At 33.4% G+C, this 12392-nt stretch overlaps 2 protein-coding genes across 2 annotated transcripts in view; one reads left to right on the top strand and one right to left on the bottom strand.

Moving 5' to 3' along the window:
- Positions 1-503, bottom strand: part of LOC117108975 (vacuolar protein sorting-associated protein 18 homolog) — a 22091-nt gene extending 21588 nt beyond the window's left edge. The window contains exon 1 of the mRNA XM_033251181.1: positions 424-503. The gene's annotated coding sequence lies outside the window, so the exon portion shown is untranslated. The remainder of the gene's footprint in view (positions 1-423) is intronic.
- A 586-nt stretch (positions 504-1089) lies between these two features.
- LOC117108952 (protein GDAP2 homolog) lies at positions 1090-11462 on the top strand. The gene is made up of 12 exons (XM_033251146.1): positions 1090-1280; positions 2516-2717; positions 3290-3432; positions 3882-4035; positions 4914-5002; positions 5163-5239; positions 5843-6005; positions 6685-6856; positions 7601-7754; positions 8254-8448; positions 8649-8792; positions 9047-11462. Exons 2-12 carry the CDS (start codon positions 2569-2571, stop codon positions 9104-9106), a joined length of 1500 nt encoding a protein of 499 aa, XP_033107037.1. The 5' UTR covers positions 1090-1280; positions 2516-2568; the 3' UTR covers positions 9107-11462.
- Positions 11463-12392: the final 930 nt, after the last annotated feature.

The raw sequence follows: 12392 nt of genomic DNA, 5'->3' as shown, positions 1-12392 counted from the left end.
ATATGACACTGAATAAAAATTGGTGCCCTACAGGTCTTACTTTTGGACCGGCCACGGGCCTATGATTGAGTAGGCCTAGTAGGCCTACCTAGCCTATCTAGTAGTTAGCCTACTCTAGTTCTAGTAACTAGGCGAGCCTGCCTAGCCTATCTAGCCTAGGCCCTCAGGGACCTAGGTTAGACTAGCCTATGCATTCCACACCTACCGGCCAAGGCCTAGCCTAACCGTCCTTATTACATCTCCCTGGTTGGTAGAGTCTAGGCCTAGGCCCTAGGCCTAAAGTTCTAACCAGCATAGCGTAAACCTGGTCTAGGCCTAGCTAGCTAGGCGCAACATTTTTATTTAGCATAGGTCTCAGGTCATATGCTCAACACCAACTTCTACGTATAGGACACATTTTACAGACAAATGAAAAAGACTTACGAAATAAAATTATTTCTTGTTTGTAAGCTAGCTCAGGCCTCTAGCCTAAATGCCTAACCTATAATAAAAAGTACACAAACCAAAGATCTTATAAACACAAGATAGCGTTCTCCGCGATTTACGCGTAACAAATAGAAGCGTCGGTCAAGGTTCAAAAGTTTCCCATTTAGCAAGAGGGCGTCATTCATACGCTATTACCGAAGAGAAAAAGTAATAAGCTTTGGAAGAGGGCGTCCTATCTGTTGCCATGGATCTGAGATGGTTCCTGTTCTGCTGTTCACAGGCGGTGTACTGTATGGTCAGATCAGAGCGGTCAAGGGTCAAAAGTTTCCAATTTAGCAAGAGGGCGCCATTCATGCCTTATTACAGAATTTGCACGCGTAAATCGCGGAGAACGCTATCTTGTGTTTATAAGATCTTTGACACAAACGGAGACGAATGATTGAGGGCGGGCCTCACGTGCGAGTGAAAAAAAACATAGAGCTTATGGAACGCCGTTACTGCCTTTGGTGGCTCTTTTCCGTTCGGCGCATTTGCTATTCGGCCCTTTTACATTACGTTCGGTGCTTTTACATTACGTTCGGTGCTTTTTACATTACGTTCGAACGGAAAAGAGCCACCAAAGGCAGTAACGGCGTTCCATAAGAGCTATTAATGAGGGCGTTCTTTAGGTCACATGCAGAGACGTGACTGGAGCGAGTTGAACTTGTGATTGCAGCGGCTGAAAGCGAAGCGCAGCGATATGAAACCTTGCCGTCAACAAAGTATATTTTGCTAGGCGTAGATGCTTAGCCTCCGAAATAGACTGATTTCACAAGGAAATAGGGCTTGCTGGTTGAGTTTGCTTTCATACAGAGGTGAGAACATATTTTTTTTCAAAACGTATTGAAGGTTTTTATGAAATGGATATTCTTGTTTTTCCTCTTACTAATTAGCTAGTGTTTGGATAAATATGCGTTGGCTGGAAACCCTCGACATTTTTCTACTGTAGTTAGTGCAGGCTAGCCTAGGCACTAGCTAGGCCAGCCTACTTACTTACTAAGAATGCTGGTCACTTCGGCCCAAAACCAAATTGGCCCAAACAAACTCGGACCAAAACCAACTCGGCCCCAGAAAAATAGTTGGTGGTCCCTGTGTTGTGAATTCAATAGTTTTATATAATAGTTTTATATTGTCAGTTTTTGCAAGGTGCTACGTTCTTCGAAAATCATATTGGGTGTTGCCAACCTGAAATAAACAGTTTACCAAAAAAATATTTACCAGAAATAACATTAGTGCACCTGTTTAATTCCAAAGTGTTAGATTTATTGAGAAAAAAAACCACAAAAAACAAAACCCTGCTGGGGCAGCCAGCCTAAAAAAACAGTAGGCTTACTGTTTACTTTAAAACTTTTTCGTAGTGAATTGAAAAAAAAACTTTGTATGTAGCCAGTTTGAATTAAATGTACCTGAACGTATATTCGTGTATTTTGTTTTGCCTTTCTTTAGCAGTTTTTAACAATCTTTTTTGTCGAGCTTCAAGAAAAGTACAGTAAATAAACACGGACACTCATTGCGCACAGCGGTGGTCAGTTGACGAGTTTCTACTCAGAACATAACACCATGGCGGGCAGGCAGCAAACCTTTTTTAATTATGACCTGTTTACTGTACACTGCCACCGACAATCAGCAGACAGCGTTCTCTAACGCTCACAGGAAACGGAGTCCCCAGCTCTAGAGTTGGAGTCCTGGTCCACCTCAGTTCCTGACCTTGCCACCAGGAGGAACCATGTGCAATAATGTCTTTGGACATTCATGTTTATTTTCAATTTTGTAGTAAACCTCATTCTAATTTTTGTAGCTTTGTGTTTGCGAAAATATTTGAAACAAAAAATAAACCAAAGAGCATGCTATGATATTATTGTTACTAAATATTTTCACCAGAATTTTGCAGGCGCCAACAAGTTAATAGTTAACAAACATTTTTCTTTACTCAAATTAGTTTATTAGGTAAGGTTGCTTAACTTTAGAGTGGCAATCATTATAAGTAAAAAAAAAAACAAACCTAAAGTTTAGTAATGAATAAGCACACAGTTTGCCTTTGTGTTGGCAGGATTGATTGGAAGAACATAATAAAGTAATCGGTTGAGAGAGGCATGCCATAGAATGGATCCATTAGGAGCTCAGATGAACACTGTTGACTCGTCTGGCCTCGAAGCCTGGTCTGAGACTGATGTTCCAAAATATACATCTACATGTACAGGACCCTCAAGGTTTCCCTGTAGGCCTGATATAAATAAGAAAATTGTGCTATGGTAAGTTTGACATCATTTTTTCCAGTTGAAAAAAGGTCTCTGTCGTAAGGTTGCTTATTCTGTTCTCATGCTCTATTAGGATTGACTGAGTTGGTTTCATACAGTATGAGGTAAAGGCAATACGACATTACAACATACTATATGTTGACTTAAAAAAATATATATTGTTTAGTTTCACAGAACACTTGAAAGTATCTATTTTCAATTAACATTTAGTTTTGTATGTATTGATACTGAATGAATTATTGATACTGAATGAATTATTGATACTGAATTTTTAAATCTTATTTTTTGAGTTTCACAAAGCATTTGAAAGAATTCTTTCTTTTGATTATGTACATTATTAACATATTAGTTTCATTTTTAATGGTACAGAAGGCTTATACTGTATATATCAGTATTACTGGAATATATATACTGTACAGCCAAGTTTTAATCATGTGTCCCTCATGTGAAACAATCTCTTTGCTAAGCCAAATATTGTTCAATTCTTTTCCTGTTTTTGATATAAAAAAATGCTAATATTTTACATAGTTCCCTCACTTATAATTGTGAAATGCTTTCTGTCACAGGGAAGGGAATATTAGCCAGCTGGACACTATTGCAATAGTCAACTCAACAAATGAAACACTAAATGACAAAAACCCAATCAGCGAAGAAATATTTGCCAAGGCAGGTCCAGATTTACAGAGGGAATTACATCAACAATTAAAAGGTAAATGTAATATTTAAATTTAAACAAAAATGTAATCATTTACAGGTTGGCATGAAAACATCAAGGCATCCACCCCATGTGGTTTGATAGGGGGTGTGAAGGAGATAAAGACCATAAATTAAAGTGCCATGCAATAGACAAGTCCGATTCCATACATACATTATAAAACATTAATAATTCAAATATAACAATTATAATAAATAATGATTAAATCATAAGGAATTGGAAAAAAGGCATACAAAGCAAGTAGAAACTTTCACCATGTAGCCCTAATAATAATAATGATGATAATAATAATAATAATAATAATAATAATACACACACATGATTACCCATAATACCCTATCAACAAACATGGAAAATTATTGGAATGTGCTCACAGCCTTTAATATACTGTACCACATAGCAATGTTTTCTGATTGATCAACATAATTTTTTTTTGCTCCTAGGTTGTAGGACAGGAGATGCCAAGATAACCAAAGGGTACCATCTACCTGCTCGGTATATTATTCACACAGTTGGTCCAAGGTTCAATATTCGCTACAAAACTGCTGCAGAAAGTGCCCTCTATAATTGCTATAGAAATGTACTCATGATAAGCAAGTAAGTGAAGTATTAAAATACTTTAATTTTTCAGTAAATTATTTCTTCCTAACTCAAGAATTTACAGGAAAGTTAACATAATTGATATTCTCTGTGCTTTAAAGACGATAATGCATTTATTAAAGAAATATTTTGTCCCCATTAAAATTCAAATGAGATCTTCCCATTACCATTTGAATACTGTACCAAATTACTGAGCTGCCATCTTTAATTAGTAGTTTCTACACACCAACATTACTATCAAAATCATTTGATGTATTATTTATTGCATTGATGTCAGGTCAGTCATTGTTGCATTAAGTATAATCTGTAGAAACCAAAGGAAAAGGATTTGATACCAGATCAAGGAAATATTAAACTTTTACTGCAAGCATACATGATTTCCTTTTATGTTATTGCCTGGGTTTACATCATGTGACCAATGAACATCTGAATCAAAATCAATAGGAACACCAACAATCCTTAATAGTTAATACGCCTTCACAATTCCAATTTGGTATCAGTACACATATTAAAGTGATAATAAACAGCCTAAATCAGTGGTGTATTTAACAAAAATATGATAAGCTTTGAGGCTCATTTCCTGATATCATATTTTTTTAAAATTCATAACTCCCTAACATACTGTATGCATATCATTTTTTTTCTGGGAAATGTTCTTAAAAGATTAATTTGCATCACTATATAATTTAAAAAAAAAAAAATTTTGACCTGACAAATATTAGGATTAAATAAGAATAGACAAATTTTAAATAGTGTACATAGGATACACTGTACCTATCACTGTTCCACTTCATTACTTTGCTATCTGATTTCATGTATTAGTTGAACAATCATCATATGATTATTCTTTTTTAAATATATCGATTACATTGCAGAGAGAACCATGTGACAAGTCTAGCTATGACAGCCATCCATTCTCTCAAGCGAGGATATCCACCAGAAGAGGGTGCTCACATTGCTATAAGTATGTAAACAAAAATTGATTTTAAAAAAAATAGATAAATGCATTGTAGATTGTTTTGTTTACTTCTATATTTTTCTAAGCAATATTTCCACTTCCATTTCTTCAAAGCCTACTACACTCAATAGAATAAGGATCATAATTTCAGCACATACTTTTTCAGGAACTGTGAGACGATTCCTTGAATTTCATGGAGAAGAAGTGGAGAGAATAATCTTTGTTATCAGCGGTATGAATGAGGTAAGCCAAGTATATAAGTACTAGTGTGAATGCCTAAATATGGTCATGATGACATCATATCATGACCATATATAGGCACATCAAGACTATATATGGGCATACAACAGTTTTTTGTTAAAGAAATTAAAGTATAGGATGGATTGTCAAGTGCATGTATTTTCCTTACTTATATTGATACTCAGAATGGTTATGATAATTAATGATGAAGGTATGATAAATTGTATAGCACCAATTGTCCACAAACTGAATGATATGCATATGCTTTGAATAACAACTACAGATTTTAATTAAGATCACATTTATAGTATACGTTATTCAATATCAGAAAGCATCCTTGAAGAGATGTTGTATTTTGGGGGGGAAAGTGGGGGAAGGACATCAATGTTACGTTTCAGATCACGTTAGGTAGGAAAGAGCTCCAAATATTGTCTGATATTGTGTCCATATAAAATTAATGTCTATTTTATAATGTACTAAAGTTAGATAGCAGCTGTTCTTAACTATTTGAGTACAATAACACATGCTTCCATATATTCAAAATTTAGTATTTTTATAATCCTTGCTTTCCCACTGTTTCTAAAAATCAAGACAATGTTTTTCCAGGATTCGTATGTGGAACTGCTACCACTTTACTTCCCACGGAATGAAGATGAAGAAAGCTGGGCATGCGATTTGCTACCGGAGAATGTTGGGAATGAATATGGAGAGCCAGTTATTCCAGAGAGGAAAATACGTATCATGGAAAAACCAACAAGGACTAATGTTGGTATGTGTGGACTTATGAATGTTTTAAATTAAAAATTTCTCTTATTATATTTGACCATCAAAACACACATAATGATATAAACAATTTATACACAGTTAAATCAGGTTTTAAACTACAAAATAGGGATTAATGCAAGCTAACTTAATAATTGAAAAAGAAATCAGAATTTTTATGTATAACAAACTGTAATATTATATGTGGCGAAGACAAGCTAAACCAGTCACTCCTCCCAAATTGTGTTTTTGACATAATGGCCAAAACATCTTCGAATGTTCAATATTTTTTCGAAGTCTATGTCATTGCACAAATTAAACTTTATATATCTATATAACATGCCATGTTGTTATTTTTCCCATTTTCGATGTTAAAACAACATCCTTTAACGATTTGGTGGAATGGTCTCTGCCCCGAGAAAAGGCCGAAATCGTAAATTTTGAAGGCTGATTTCTCAATACTGTTCTTTAAACAGCTGTATGTTTAAACGCCTGTAACTTCACAGTGAAAAGTTGGAGTTAAATGGTTCTAACTTTTGTGACAAGCGACTAGTTTGGCTTGTCTTTGGCACATATGTTCTTGATGAGGACTGAATGCAAAATATTTGTGTTTACATTTATTTAAAATAGTATTATATATTTTTTTAACCTCTTAAAAACAATTTTTATATTTGGTTAAATTGTAGAAAATGGAGATGATTTTGAGGAGAGCTTTGATATAGATATAGATGATATGAATGTGGGTAAACATGCATTTGCTGCGATGGAAAGAGACCCTGATTCAGCTCGTAAACTAGGTGAAAGGTCACGTGAAAGGTCACAAGGCGTCGAGGAGACTGCAGCTGATCAGAGAAGAAGGTAAATTAATTACATAATTAAACTATTTCAATGGTCCATATATGGGCATAATAGTGATGTCATATTATACCAAAATGCAGTATATCTTGTAAAATAAAATGCAAATTAAGATACGCCCAACATATACAAGATTTTGTTTTTAAAATCATGTTCGTCTTACGTCCAGATCGTCCGTAACACACATATTTACTACTGAAATGAGACTACTATCTGCTAGTGTGAATCAACTTTAAATGTGGGGAAATAAGATTTTGATGAACAATTAAAAGCCCATAACAAATGGTATTATTTGGAAGATTAGCGCTACATTTGGCTCCGTTTTTAGCCAGCTACATGCAGTATCAAAACCCTAAAGAATTCCGAATGTAAAACAGGTGGGTCACCTTATACGCCCAACATACAAAAATCGTCTTGGGGGTCGTGTTATACGGTAGGCAAATTGCAGTATTTGTCACAAAAACTTGGTAATTGTGGTGAGAGCTTTATTTCTTAAATTTAGTGTTCATCATTAAGTGCTCATTTCTATTCATACACGCCATACACACTGTGCCACTCACTTTATATAATTGTTATTGCTACTTCAATACTTCTGTTATCAGTATTGTTCTGCCCTGTATATATACATGCAAAAAAAACAGATCAAACATATTAATACAATGAACAATTCTCTGATGGCTGACTGAAAATAAAACTAATATGTAATCTTTTGCTGTCAACAATTTTGTTTTCACTCTTCGTTTGCAGATATGAACGTTTGTTACGTAAAGCTCGCAGTGACGATTTATCTGAGTTAGCTAGTTATCGATTCATCTACCAAACTGGAGTGGATATTTTTGGCCGTCCAATTGTCATTACCATTGGAAAGAATTTCCCTGCAGGAAATATTGACCGAGATAAGGTAGTTATTAGCGTAATAATGACATGCTATCTTGATTTCTGTCAGAGATCAATCAAGGCCTGACAAAGTGTTAACAAAAACAATATATATATAGGTACAGGTCTTCCTCCAATTAGAGACAGCTTTTGTGACTAGGGTTTCCATGGTCATTTGCAGCTTTGGTCTCTAATTAGAATATCGATAATATACATTTTTTTTATTTGGGACCACAGAAAAGTGGTCTTTAATTGGAGGTGGTCTATGATTGGAGGGGTCTTTAATTATAGGGAGACCTGTATTATTGATCTTTTGATACAGTTTCATGCCTGATATATCATAGATTTGCGTATTATTATTATTGTTATTATTATTATATTATTATGATATAATAATAATAATACACAAATCTATGATATATCATAGATTTGTGTATTATTATTATTATTATATCATAAATTTTATCTTTTTATATAGAATTTTATGTGGTTATTTTATTTTTTAATTTGTTTTCATTTTTCAGGTGCTATTGTATCTAATCCATGTTCTGGATCCAATTGTTAGTAAAGATTATATAGTAGTTTATTTCCATACACAAAGCACATCAGAGAACCAGCCAGAAATGAGCTGGTTGCGACAGGTATACCAGTTAGTGGACAGCCGGTATCGAAAACACCTGAAAGCATTTTATATAGTTCACCCAACATTTTGGTCAAAGGTCAGTCAACTTTACTCACTACAAAAACATTTATAGAATTTGTGTGAAGTTTTTTTTTCTTCCTGTCACTGGATAATTTCATTTATATAGATGTGCCTGTTAATATGTGAATGTACAATGCCCCTTTAAGTGAACTTGTGCATTGTATGAATATTCCAGTCAGAATGCCACTTTAACATGTGTCTTTTTTATTTTATCAGCTTGTCACATGGTATTTTACGACATTTACGGCATCTGGCATTAAGGATAAAATACACAGTCTACCAGGAGTTCACTTTCTCTACCACAATATCAACCCAGACCAGCTAGACATTCCACCATTTGTCCTAGAGCATGACATGAAGGTAGGTTATGAATATTCATGACACAACCAGTGACATCACATTAATCCAATGTACATTCATGTATAGATTTTACATATTCCAGGGCATATTAACCCAATGTACAATTGTGTATAGATTTTACGACCCATGAAATATTCAGAAATGATTAAAAGTGGTTCAGGTTGGGCAAAATTTCTTTATGTATGTATTTTCTTGTCACTTAGTAGTATGTAAATTATTAATAATTCTAACTTCTGTTGATTTATTTTTTATAGATTAATGGGTCAAATTATTATCAACCAATAGAAGAAGGAGAAAGTCCTGGTGGATTGTAATCTAAGAAGATGATTGGCTGAAATCAGTCCAGGTGAATTGTATTCTAAGAGTGTGATTGGCTGTTAAGTATTCAGGAGGATTGTAATATTAATTGATTAGCGGATAAAATTCCAGATGGACTTGCTTTTATCAAATGAGATGATTGATAGATAACAGAACGTGTTTGATTGGTGGGACAATAGCCATTTCTCTAGCAACAGAACAAAATACATCCTCAGTTTCCAAACATACAAAAATAATTTGGGTCTGTTACCTGTTGCCGTAAATTGACTCCCTGTCGAACAGCTTTCTATTTGTTTTTGGTAAAATAAAATTCAAAACTTCAATGGATACATTTTTGTTATTGTGCGTGTCATATACATGCCTTTTTAAAAAAATCTTTTTTGGAACGGCACCATGAGCAACGACTGTTGGAATGGGGCCATGAAAATGGAACGATTGATTGATTGATGCCTTGCCTAAGTAATACTGATGCATTTTGAAAAACAATGATGGGGGAAATTGAAGACATGGATAACAGTAGTAGATTTTTTGATAGTTTAGTTACTTTCATCCATTCTCATAATATGTTTAATATATGCCTGAAATTTTCATATAATTATTTTTAATTTTATGTCTTTATCTTTAAAGTAATTGTTATTATTTCATATTTGTGATTATCAGTCTTATTTGCATGTTTTTTTTGTACTTGTATTAACCGTAAAAATTTTTTTAATTGTTTAGTGTATCAGTAAACCATATAGAAATTGTTTATCTGTGGAAAATAACAAAATTGTTAGATATTGTTAGATGTGCAATATAGAATCAATATTTAACCTAATATTGCATAGTCTTTTTGTTTTTTATTTGCTAGTATTGAAGGCTTAAGTGAAAATCATGACAATTCAGTATAAGGTGTACACAAAATATACATAATTGTATTGTCATTGCAAAATATTGCTATTCATAATCATGCATTTTATTTCCTGTTTACATCAAGGCTTATTGTGATTGGTCAAATCCTGGCTGAGTTCAAAATCATTGAAGCATGACTGTCATAAATCAGTGGCGTACGCTAATCTAGGGTCTGTTGGTGGATTATTGTATGATTGCGCGTTAATACTGGTGTTCGCTACGCCGTGTAACTCGTTGTGTCTGAACAAAGACTATACTACGCTTAGCTACGCCACTGAATGTTATACATTACATAAAATGAGAGGGAGTCTCTACAAACAGTACAGCTTGATTGCTGACTTTGTACATATAATTAAGTTATTAGATTGTCAATTAAAAATTAGAACAAGAAAATGTTTTTCTTGCCAATTAACATATGCAAAAGCAACACTGTTTCTATATTATTTGCATAAACCACCCTTAAAATTGAATTGTCATCAGTTGAAGGACTTTTATAGCAAGAGTCTATAGTTCAATGAAAACATTATTTAATTTTTTTTATCCTTTCTAATGAGAAATACTATGTTTTAATGAACTTTTTAATTGTTTTTGAGATTGTCACATGTGGTATTGGGGGTTCATCAATTTACAAGGGGGGAGGCTCAATCTTTTTTTGAGCATGCTAACCCACAACTTGCTGAGCCAAAAACAATATTTTAATTCCTTGATCATAATCCAATCCAATTCAGAACAGCTCAATGTTTCTTAGTTTCTTTTGGGCACCAGTTGACCCAACCAGGAATTTACTTGCCCGAGACTGGCGACCCTGCTGGAAGTGGTTAGAGCTAAATATATATATCATAGAGTTACCACTGTAAATGGCCAGAAATATACATAATGAGAGATTAAGTTCAATTATATAATGTATTTTCTTTGAATAAAGTGCAGTACTTGACTTGTAACATTATATGTTTCATTTTGCTGTAGCTTCCATTATATATCGTTTAACATTTTGAAATATTGATTGAAGTTGCCTTATAATAATTATTACTACTTAGAATTGTTCTTACTTAAGTTAATACATCAGATTGCCTTATAGGAATAATTAATAGCGCTTTCAAAATTGCAACATATATGTAAATTAGCTAAGTTTATTACGTTTTAATGGGTACAAAGGGATCGGTCAGTTCGACATGGAACACAATAAAAAAACGGCTCTTTACATAAATTACATGTGCATACTGCAAAATGTTTATGTTTTGAAATGATTTGCAAACACATAAGAAGTGTACCCATTGGAAAATGTTTTTTAGAGGATATACATTTAATAAGTGTAATTATGCTGTACAATTATGGCAATGAGAGATTTACAGTTATTTACCCAAGAAATAAAATTTAAAAAAAAAAAAAGTATTAGGGATTCTTTTTATACTGATGATGGTTTTTCCAGGAACAAGAAATAAAATTATCAATATTTTTAGATATGTAGCTTCTATCTGTGTTGTTTATTGGAAAGGTCTAACATTGTTTACACTTACACAAATACCTGAGGTGCATATAAAAGGAGAATAGGATCTTGTTCAAGCAAAAAGGTAATACGCATTGAAGAATTTATTTCACTGTTAATTATACTGTAATTTACAAGGTGATGTTATCAGCATCATATATTGGCGTGGGGAGGTGGGGGCTAGATACACCGCATCTACATAGATTACAGCTTGATAACATATACAAATGAGGAACTGTACTGGTTCTGATAGATATTCCAACTTGCCAGAAGAAGTAAAAACACATTATGGGATGATATATCGTGGTACTCAAACATAACATCATTTAACAATACAATAAAACAATTACAAGGCAGACTAAATCCTGAAAAAATCCTTATAATCTTCGAGCACGTATACCTAAACTTCTCAAATTACAGTTCTCTATTTTACTAGGTGTGTAATATTTTATTATTTCAACTCAGCAATTATAAAACGCACAAGAATTGTAGACAACATATTTTAACAAACGATTACAACTCTATACCGTCAAGGGAAGTAATTAGCTCGTATGTCAAAGATCGCTTAACCTATAATTTCTTACAAAAACATCATCCACAAAGTTCAACCAGAAGTTGTACATTTTTAAAACCATCAACAATTAGAGACACTATTAAACGCAACATTTAAATAATAATTAGGTTGAAGTTTACCACCAAAATACTGACAAGCAAGCAACTTAATTTTCAAACAAAAATAATATGTGAACCATAAAATATACGTACTGTTTGTGACGTTTCAATCCGTTACCAACAGATCTTAATCAGGCAATGACTGATTATATATCTATATATAGGCCTATATATATATACTTATATATATATATATATATATATATATATATATATATTTATATATACATAAA

Source organism: Anneissia japonica, unplaced genomic scaffold (assembly GCF_011630105.1).
Source record: "Anneissia japonica isolate Jap-2015-1 unplaced genomic scaffold, ASM1163010v1 scaffold987_len1640505_cov201, whole genome shotgun sequence".
Lineage (NCBI taxonomy): Eukaryota > Metazoa > Echinodermata > Crinoidea > Comatulida > Comatulidae > Anneissia > Anneissia japonica.
Note: the sequence above shows the minus strand (reverse complement) of the source record. Positions and strands in the feature narration are given on the sequence as shown.

Bases quoted from the DNA above. Each gene is read 5' to 3' on its own strand.
- LOC117108952 (XM_033251146.1), top strand. From the start codon at position 2,569: ATGGATCCATTAGGAGCTCAGATGAACACTGTTGACTCGTCTGGCCTC. The intron at 6,857-7,600 runs GTAAATTAATTA...CTTCGTTTGCAG, and splicing joins GCAGCTGATCAGAGAAGAAG to ATATGAACGTTTGTTACGTA. The intron at 7,755-8,253 runs GTAGTTATTAGC...TTCATTTTTCAG, and splicing joins GAAATATTGACCGAGATAAG to GTGCTATTGTATCTAATCCA.